We start from the raw sequence: 10649 nt of genomic DNA on the forward strand, positions 1-10649 counted from the left end.
GGGCTCGTGAGTGGGGCACGGCAATCTGGGAGGCAAGGGCTGAGTGTACTAACCAGTATCAGGACTTTAAGGAGGAGATGATACGGGTTTTTGATCGATCTGTTTTTGGGGAGGAGGCTTCCAGGGCCCTGTCTTCCCTATGTCAAGGTAATCGATCCATAACAGACTACTCTATTGAGTTTCGCACTCTTGCTGCCTCCAGTGGCTGGAACGAGCCGGCTTTGCTCGCTCGTTTTCTGGAGGGTCTCCGCGCAGAGGTAAAGGATGAGATTCTCTCCCGGGAGGTCCCTTCCAGCGTGGATTCCCTGATTGAACTCGCTATTCGCATTGAGCGACGGGTTGATCTTCGTCACCGAGCTCGTGGAAAGGAGCTCGCGTTCTCCGTTGCCCCCCTCTCCGCATCACTACCATCTTCCTCTGCCGGCTCGGGAGCTGAGCCTATGCAGCTGGGAGGTATCCGCATCTCGACTAAGGAGAGGGAACGGAGAATCACCAACCGCCTCTGTCTCTATTGCGGTTCTGCTGGTCATTTTGTCACTTCATGTCCAGTAAAAGCCAGAGCTCATCAGTAAGCGGAGGGCTACTGGTGAGCGCTACTACTCCTGTCTCTCCTTCAAGATCCTGCACTACCTTGTCGGTCCATCTACGCTGGACCGGTTCGTCAGCTTCCTGCAGTGCCTTAATAGACTCTGGGGCGGAGGGCTGTTTTATGGACGAGACCTGGGCTCGGGAACATGACATTCCTCTCAGACAGTTAAGGGAGTCCACGGCCTTGTTCGCCCTGGATGGTAGTCCTCTCCCCAGGATTCAGCGTGAGACGCTACCTTTAACCCTCACTGTTTCTGGTAATCATAGCGAAACCATTTCTTTTTTGATTTTTCGTTCACCTTTTACACCTGTTGTTTTGGGCCATCCCTGGCTAGTTTGTCATAATCCTTCCATTAATTGGTCTAGTAATTCTATCCTCTCCTGGAACGTCTCTTGTCATGTGAAATGTTTAATGTCTGCTATCCCTCCTGTTTCCTCTGTCTCTTCTTCACAGGAGGAGCCTGGTGATTTGACAGGGGTGCCGGAGGAATATCACGATCTGCGCACGGTGTTCAGTCGGTCCAGGGCCACCTCTCTTCCTCCACACCGGTCGTATGATTGTAGTATTGATCTCCTTCCGGGAACCACTCCCCCCCGGGGTAGACTATACTCTCTGTCGGCTCCCGAACGTAAGGCTCTCGAGGATTATTTGTCTGTAGCTCTTGACGCCGGTACCATAGTCCCCTCCTCCTCTCCCGCCGGAGCGGGGTTTTTTTTTGTCAAGAAGAAGGACGGGTCTCTGCGCCCCTGCATAGATTATCGAGGGCTGAATGACATAACAGTTAAGAATCGTTATCCGCTTCCTCTTATGTCTTCAGCCTTCGAGATCCTGCAGGGAGCCAGGTTTTTCACTAAGTTGGACCTTCGTAACGCTTACCATCTCGTGCGCATCAGGGAGGGGGACGAGTGGAAGACGGCGTTTAACACTCCGTTAGGGCACTTTGAATACCGGGTTCTTCCTTTCGGCCTCGCTAACGCTCCAGCTGTCTTTCAGGCATTAGTCAATGATGTCCTGAGAGACATGCTGAACATCTTTGTTTTCGTTTACCTTGACGATATCCTGATTTTTTCACCGTCACTCCAGATTCATCTTCAGCACGTTCGACGTGTCCTCCAGCGCCTTTTAGAGAATTGTCTTTTTGTGAAGGCTGAGAAGTGCACTTTTCATGCCTCCTCCGTCACATTTCTCGGTTCTGTTATTTCCGCTGAAGGCATTAAGATGGATCCCGCTAAGGTCCAAGCTGTCATTGATTGGCCCGCCCCTAAGTCACGCGTCGAGCTGCAGCGCTTTCTCGGCTTCGCGAACTTCTATCGTCGTTTCATCCGTAATTTCGGTCAGGTGGCAGCTCCTCTCACAGCCCTTACTTCTGTCAAGACGTGCTTTAAGTGGTCCGTTTCCGCCCAGGGAGCTTTTGATCTCCTCAAGAATCGTTTTACATCCGCTCCTATCCTTGTTACACCTGACGTCTCTAGACAGTTCGTTGTCGAGGTTGACGCGTCAGAGGTGGGCGTGGGAGCCATTCTTTCTCAGCGCTCCCTCTCTGACGACAAGGTCCACCCATGCGCGTATTTTTCTCATCGCCTGTCGCCGTCGGAACGTAACTATGATGTGGGAAACCGCGAACTGCTCGCCATCCGGTTAGCCCTAGGCGAATGGCGACAGTGGTTGGAGGGGGCGACCGTTCCTTTTGTCGTTTGGACTGACCATAGGAACCTTGAGTACATCCGTTCTGCCAAACGACTTAATGCGCGTCAGGCGCGTTGGGCGCTGTTTTTCGCTCGTTTCGAGTTCGTGATTTCTTATCGTCCGGGCTCTAAGAACACCAAGCCTGATGCTTTATCTCGTCTCTTCAGTTCTTCAGTAGCCTCCACTGACCCCAAGGGGATTCTCCCTGAGGGGCGTGTTGTCGGGTTGACTGTCTGGGGAATTGAGAGGCAGGTAAAGCAAGCGCTCACTCACACTCCGTCGCCGCGCGCTTGTCCTAGGAACCTTCTTTTCGTTCCCGTTCCTACTCGTCTGGCCGTTCTTCAGTGGGCTCACTCTGCCAAGTTAGCCGGCCACCCTGGCGTTCGGGGTACGCTTGCTTCCATTCGCCAGCGTTTTTGGTGGCCCACCCGGGAGCATGACACGCGTCGTTTCGTGGCTGCTTGTTCGGTCTGCGCGCAGACTAAGTCCGGTAACTCCCCTCCTGCCGGCCGTCTCAGGCCGCTTCCCATTCCCTCTCGACCGTGGTCTCACATCGCCTTAGATTTTGTCACCGGACTGCCTTCGTCAGCGGGGAAGACTGTTATTCTTACGGTTGTCGATAGGTTCTCTAAGGCGGCTCATTTCATTCCCCTTGCTAAGCTTCCTTCTGCTAAAGAGACGGCACAAATCATCATCGAGAATGTTTTCAGAATTCATGGCCTTCCGTCAGACGTCGTTTCGGACAGAGGTCCGCAATTCACGTCTCAATTTTGGAGGGAGTTTTGCCGTTTGATTGGGGCTTCCGTCAGTCTCTCTTCCGGCTTTCACCCCCAGTCTAACGGTCAAGCAGAACGGGCCAATCAGACTATTGGTCGCATCTTACGCAGTCTTTCTTTTCGCAACCCTGCGTCTTGGTCAGAACAGCTCCCCTGGGCAGAATACGCCCACAACTCGCTTCCTTCGTCTGCGACCGGGCTATCTCCTTTTCAGAGTAGCCTCGGGTACCAGCCTCCGCTGTTCTCATCTCAGTTCGCCGAGTCCAGCGTCCCCTCCGCTCAGGCTTTTGTCCAACGTTGCGAGCGCACCTGGAAGAGGGTCAGGTCTGCACTTTGCCGTTATAGGACGCAGACTGTGAGGGCTGCTAATAAGCGTAGAACTAAGAGTCCTAGATATTGTCGCGGTCAGAGAGTTTGGCTCTCCACTCAGAACCTTCCCCTTAAGACGGCTTCTCGCAAGTTGACCCCGCGGTTCATTGGTCCGTTCCGTATTTCTCGGGTCATTAATCCTGTCGCAGTTCGACTTCTTCTTCCGCGATACCTTCGTCGCGTCCACCCGGTCTTCCATGTCTCCTGTATTAAGCCCGTTCTTCGCGCCCCCGCTCGTCTCCCCCCCCCCCCCCCCCCCATCCTTGTCGAGGGCGCACCCATCTACAGGGTCCGCAGGATTTTGGACATGCGTCCTCGGGGCCGCGGTCACCAGTACCTCGTTGATTGGGAGGGGTACGGTCCTGAGGAGAGGAGTTGGGTTCCCTCTCGGGACGTGCTGGACCGTGCGCTGATCGAGGATTTCCTCCGTTGCCGCCAGGTTTCCTCCTCGAGTGCGCCAGGAGGCGCTCGGTGAGTGGGGGGGTACTGTCATGTATTGTCATGTTGTCTTTCTGTCCTTTCCTTTCACCCTGTCTCCCTCTGCTGGTCGTATTAGGTTACCTTTTCTCCCCCGCTTTTGTTCCTTGTCTCCTCTTGACTACCTCGTCACCCCTTCTCCCACCTGTTCCCCTTTTCCCTCTGATTAGTCCCCTATATCTCTCTCTGTTTTTGTTCCTGTCCTTGTCGGATTCTTGTTTGTTGTGTTTCATGCCTGAGCCAGACTATCGTCATGTTTGCTGTAACCTTGTCCTGTCCTGTCGGAATCTGCCGGTCTATCTGAGCCTACCTATGTTTGGTTATTAAAGAAGCTCTGTTTAAGTTAGTTCGCTTTTGGGTCCTCATTCACTCACCGTAACAGTTTGGTCCATATCAACCAAGTCAGGAAGAACCTTATCTAGTCTAAGAGCTATGAGTTTTGCAAGAATCTTATGTGAAGTGTTCAACTAAGTTATTGGTCTATGCGACCCACAAAGCAGAGGATCTTTCCCAGGTTTGAACAAAACTGTGGTCAGTGCTTATTCAAGTGTGTCTGGGAGCTTTTCTGTCTCTATGGCATAATTAAACATATCTCAAAGAGGCTTGATTCGTTTGGGTAAAAATGATCTTTAGAATTCAATAGGGAATTCGTCTAACCTTGGTGATTTTCCCCCAGCAATGTTGAAAATGGGTTCCCTAATTCCCTCAAATGTATTCTCTTTCTCATAGTACTCTCTGTCCTTATCAGTTATAGCTTGTAAATTGAGTTTGTTCAAAAACTTATGTATTGTGGCAGGGGCATCCCCTTCAGACTTGTACAGTGTTTCATAAAACTCCCCTAAAGACTAGATTAATTACCTCAGGACCCTGAACAACTGCATTATTTGTTAGCCTAATAGAGCTAATATCTCTACCAGCTTCCTCTCGCCTTATCTGCCAAGCCAGCAACATTCCTGCTTTATCATCTCCATGTTCATAAGACTCCTGAACATCTAATGAAATGGCTACCCAGACTATTTTCATGCCCCCCCATTTTACATGGCTGCTACTCTCTGTTAATATATATGCATGGTCACTTTAATAACTCTACCGACATGTACATATTACCTCAATTACCTCGATACCAGTGCCCCCACACATTGACTCTGTACCGGTACCCCCTGTGTATAGCCTCGCTATTGTTATTTTACTGCTGCTCTTTAATTATTGGTTTATTATTTATTTCTTATTCTTATTTATCTTACATTTTCAAGGTATTTTTATTTATTTTTTAACTGCATTTTTGGTTAGGGCTTGTAAGTAAGCATTTGACTGTAGGGTCTACACCTATTGTATTCCACGCATGTGACAAATATAATTTGAAGGGGGTAGATCCAGAATTTTGGGAATAGTTTCCTTCTACAGCCTCCGGGTAACCTTGAAATCACAAATTCGAGCGCTTTTGGAAATGTTCGTAAGAATCTAATTTCTACCCGAGTTTAGAGATGGCGTCTTCCAACTTCTTGCACTTTTGATTCACGTCCTAGCGGACATCCAGGATGGCAGCCTGGTGGTCAGCATGGTCTTTTACTAGCTTTGTCACTCGTCCCTTTGACTTTCTGGTTTTAGAGGAGTTTATTGACCAGCACATCAATTTTGCTGAGGCGTTCAGAAAGTGTCTCTTGGATTTTTGTTACACCCTTGTCCATCTCCATTCTGAACCATGCTGGTGCTTATTCCAAGCTAGCATCCGTCGAGGCTGAAGAAGGGCTGTCAGAGGTTGACGCTTTTCCATGCCTCGTCTGAGGCTTTGCTAGATTGGGCATCTTTTGTTTTGGCGATAAAAGAGATGTTTTAACTTCCAACTCACTATTAATGAACAGGTAAACCATGTCAAAATGCCTTAACATTTTATGAAAGTTCAAGGGCGCTACGCAGACAGGTCTTGTTAGAGCTTCGCCATTGCTGGAAGTCTACAGAAATTATTTGTTGAGATCGGTGTGGAAGAACTTGACTGCTCTGCACAGAGCCCTGACCTCAACTCCATCTAACATCTTTGAGATTAATTGGAATGCCAACTGCGAGCCGGGCCTAATCATCCAACAACAGTTTACGACCTCACTAACGCCCTTGTGGCTGAATGGAAACAAGTCCCAGCAGCAATGTTCCAACATCTAGTGGAAAGCCTTCCCAGAAGAGTGGAGTCTGTTATAGCAGCAAACGGGGGACCAACTCCATATTAATGCCCATGATTTTGGAATAAGATGTTTGACGAGCAGGCGTCTACATACTTTTGGTCATGTAGTGTATATATTAATTTCATACCTACAGGGAACCTAAAATGTTATGCTACGACCATATTAAAACAACCCCCCCCCCCCCACCCCCCACCAACGGCTTAGGCTTTTTGGGGTTAATGAAAAGGAAAGGAGAAAGTTAACAGTGGTGATTGCTCTACTGAAACTACAAAACCCTATCAGATACAGATGGAGGCCATCCAGAAGTGTGCCTCTCCACCCTAACCCCCCTTGCTGTTACTTCAAAAACAATATGGCTTTACTCCAAATTTGGACACTCAGGGCTGAATACTGGTGTGTTAACTCAGACAGTCACACAAATCATACATTGATGTCACATACTCTTAATCAGTCCATACAGTGCCTTGCAAAAGTATTCACCCCCCTTGGCGTTTTTACTATTTTGTTTCATTACAACCTGTAATTTAAATAGATTTTTATTTGGATTTCATGCAATGGACATACACAAAATAGTCTGAGTTGGTGAAGTGAAAACATTTAAAAACCTGTTTCAAAAAATACAAAACGGAAAAGTTGTGCGTGCATATGTATTCACCCCTTTGCTAAGAATCCCCCAAATAAGATCTAGTGCAACCAATTACCTTCAGAAGTCACATAATTAGTTAAACGAAGTACACCTGTGTGCAATCTAAGTGTCACATGATCTGATCTCAGTACATATACACCTGTTCTGAACGGCCCCAGAGTCTGCAACACCACTAAGCAAGGGGCACCACCAAGCAAGCGGCACCATGAAGACTAAAGAGCATTCCAAACAGGTCAAGGCCAAAGTTGTGGAGAAGTACAGATCAGGGTTGGGTTATAAAAAAATATCCGAAACTTTGAACATCCCACGGAGCACCATTAAATCCATTATTAAAAAATGGAAAGATTATGGCACCACAACAAACCTGCCAAGAGAGGGCTGCCCACCAAAGCTCACGGACCAAGCAAGGAGGGCATTAATCAGAGAGGCAACAAAGAGACCAACGATAACCCCGAAGAGCTGGGCTTTACAGAAGAGTGGCCAGAAAAAAGCCATTGCTTAAAGAGAAAAATAAGCAAACACGTTTGGTTTTCGCCAAAAGGCATATGGGAGACTCCCCAAACATATGGTAGAAGGTACTCTGGTCAGATGAGACTAAAATTTAGCTTTTTGGCCATCAAGGAAAAAGCAAACCCAACACCTCTCATCACCCCGAGAACACCATCCCCACAGTGGTGGTGGCAGCATCATGCTGTGGGGATGTTTTTCATCGGCAGGGCCTGGGAAAATGGTCATAATTGAAGGAATGCTGGATGGCGCTAAATACAGGGAAATTCTTGAGTGAAACCTGTTTCAGTCTTCCAGAGATTTGAGACTGGGATGGAGGGTCACCTTCCAGCAAGACAATGACCCTAAGCATAATGCTAAAGCAACACTCGAGTGGTTTAAAGGGAAACATTTAAACGTTTTGGAATGGCCTAGTCAAAACCCAGACCTCAATCCAATTGAGAATCTGTGGTATGACTTAAATTGCTGTACACCAGCGGTTGTTAGTTATGCACACTCAAGTTTTCTTATTTCTTGTTTGTTTCACAATAAAAAGTATTTTGTATTTTCAAAATATGTTGTTTAAATCAAGTGATACAACCCCCCCCCCCCCCCGCCAAAATCAATTTTAATTCCAGGTTATAAGGCAAGAAAATAGGAAAAATGCCAAGGGGGGTGAATACTTTCGCAAGCCACTGTATGCTCTTCCTGCCCCACAGTACTGCTGTTGATGAGGGGAAACTATAATCACAATAGTCATTGTATTGTGCAAAGCTGTGTCCATTTACTTTGGTTGTCTAAACTCTCCCGGAATGTTAACCCTCCAACACATCTGGGATCTGGGATTTGACACAGTCGTGGACATTTATCCTATCCTATAGTTGAACTTCAGCTCCATTCATGGCCGAGCACACATCGTCAGCATTATGTGTACGTGTGTGACGCTGACAGGGGTTCAAAGAGTTGGATAGGCTATTTTTGTAACTCATGAGACTGAACTTCACAGGCACACTGACTCATTAGCCATTCAGTGATCATACACCACTGACACACTTGCACTGAGACAGGTGCATCACACAGAACAGCATGTATACTTTCAAATAAACTGTTGTGCCACAAAATTACCATGAAGAGTTGTCATGGCTGAGATTTCACTCATGATATACTGCTAATAAAATGATCAGTGTTTCTCAAACATTTTTAAACACAGTCAAAATAACCAGTCCTCAATACCTTAACAGTATCCATATCATTGATCCATCCTCTTTACATCATGCCTGTCTAAAGATGAGACGTGTACTCTATTCTTGACCAACATTGAGGTAGAGGCAAACTCTTGATCAGACTCACCAGTACAGAGAAGACCAGAGCCACGATGTTAACAGGCCAGGCTGGGCAGAAGCAAGTGAGGATGGTCAGGTAGACATAGTTCTTCAGAGGGGGGATCTCCTGGGCCTCCCTGCCCCCCAAGTGGTCAGCACTCACATCCAGCAGCTGCTTGGTCTTCACCTCTGTTGGCTGGGGCGTCCCTGGAGACATTGGACCGGCTAAACAGGTCACACTGGTCAGTCAGAGATGGACAGAAAGGAAGTAGAGGAGCCAGGTAAAAAAGTAAGCCAATGTATGGGAGGAAAAACCTTACCTGGGGACGAGTGTCTTAAGACTGTCTTAGGTGTGAGAAGACTGAAGCAGACTAGGGGCTCCAGCCAGAGATGAGAGATGACCTAATTACTTTCAGGGGTGAATACTATCCTTCTTCTGAGAAAGGAGGGGCACTAGAGGACGGAGAGAGGGAGGGACAGGGAAGAAAGTGAGATGAACAGAGTTCAAGACAGAAAAAGTGAAGAGAAAGTAGATTAAGGCATGCACATAGGGCCCGATTCCAATTTAGTTAATTATGCCTTTCTTACGCACGTCTTTCCTACACACTTCTCAGTAGTTGGTATTCAGACTTACCTTGTGCAGGTGCTCAATGGGCTTTGCAGGCGTGGTTCCCTTGCACGCATTGAATACATGTAATTCAACAGCTGAAAAACCCTCCCACTTGCTGGCAACAGATTTTCTCATGGAATTTTCATTCAATAGGGTTTTCAGTACATTTATCTGAAGCCATCCCTTTAAATACAGCGTACCTTTAAGTATGAATGTTGTCCACACTCACTAGAATATATGGAGAGAACGAGTTCAGAATATTAGGGATAATGTAAGAAAGCCATTAAAATATTTGCGTTTTTTTCTGATAGAAATAACACCATTCTCTATGCACTGCAATTTACTTCATAAGAGCATAGTTATTATTGAACCTTTATTTAACTAGGCAAGTCAGTTAAGAACAAATTCTTATTTTACAATGACAGCCTACGTACAATATTGGATAGGAGTGAGACGTGGGGTGCGTTCGATCGGATTACTTATGTTAAAATCGGTGACCAACTTTCAGTGTGTTGCACTGTGGGGATATAAATTGTCTGACTTGTACCTACATTATCATGTTTGAAGGTATGACCCAGGTGCAGACAGTGTTGAAGAAACAAAAGTTTATTATTTAAACAGGGATAGGCAAACAGGTCAAGCAGGCAGGGGTCAATAATCTAGAGAGAGTGCAAGGCATCGGAACAGCAGGCGGGTTTAGGGTCGGGTCAGGCAGAGGTCGGTAATCTAGAGTAGAGGCAAAGGTACAGGCGGGCAGGCAGGCTCGGTCAAAACTAGAAAACAGGGACTATAGCAAAGACAGGGTGCACCAGGAACCACTGGTAGGTTTGAACAAACAAAACAAACTCACACAGACAGACAGACAGAAAACACAGGTATAAGTACCCATGGGATAATGAGGAAGATGGGTGACACCTGGAGGAGGGTGGAGACAAGCACAAGGACAGGTGAAACAGATCAGGGCGTGACATACATGTCGACTGCATGAACTTTACAACAACCATGTGATAAAAGGTCCTGAAGTTTTGACTGCAGTCTATTTAAATTTTCTTCAGTTGCTCGTCTCTAGCGGCAACTTGCAGCCATCGCCTGCATTGTGGGAGGCACTATTTGTGTTTTTGTTTGACCCATGCGAATAGGACCAAAAACATGACTGAAACAGGAAGTAACTTTGCTGCAATTCACTAGTATACAGTGGATATATTTGAGGCTCTCTCTCCCCAATTGACAGTATAATGTAGGCTACGCACATATTTAGTGTGTGATATGGGGTTGGAGACATGTTAATTTTGACATTACAAGTAAAAGCCTTTTTAAACAATGGCAACACTGCCATGTTGCACTGAGCTTTGCAGTTGGAAAACTACATCAGTGTCTCACTTTTGGCTGTATACAGATGTACCTCCTCTGACTTCACTCTTCGACTTTCAACAGCAGTCGCATGCTTCAGCCTTACTACTCAAACAAGCCCCATGGTGTTGGAGGTTGGGAGATTATGGACAAGTCATGGA

The 10649-nt window shown here is 46.9% G+C and overlaps 1 protein-coding gene across 1 annotated transcript in view; it reads right to left on the minus strand.

The window, feature by feature from the left end:
- The window catches only part of LOC118965070 (transmembrane protein 233), a 28739-nt gene extending 19978 nt beyond the window's left edge, over positions 1–8761 (minus strand). The window contains exon 1 of the mRNA XM_090237294.1: positions 8557–8761. Within this exon, the coding sequence (XP_090093420.1) occupies positions 8557–8745 (189 nt within the window). The 5' untranslated portion in view covers positions 8746–8761. The remainder of the gene's footprint in view (positions 1–8556) is intronic.
- Positions 8762–10649: the final 1888 nt, after the last annotated feature.

This window comes from Oncorhynchus mykiss, chromosome 6 (genome assembly GCF_057628025.1).
Source record: "Oncorhynchus mykiss isolate SJ-2025 chromosome 6, ASM5762802v1, whole genome shotgun sequence".
In the NCBI taxonomy this organism is placed as follows: Eukaryota; Metazoa; Chordata; class Actinopteri; order Salmoniformes; family Salmonidae; genus Oncorhynchus; species Oncorhynchus mykiss.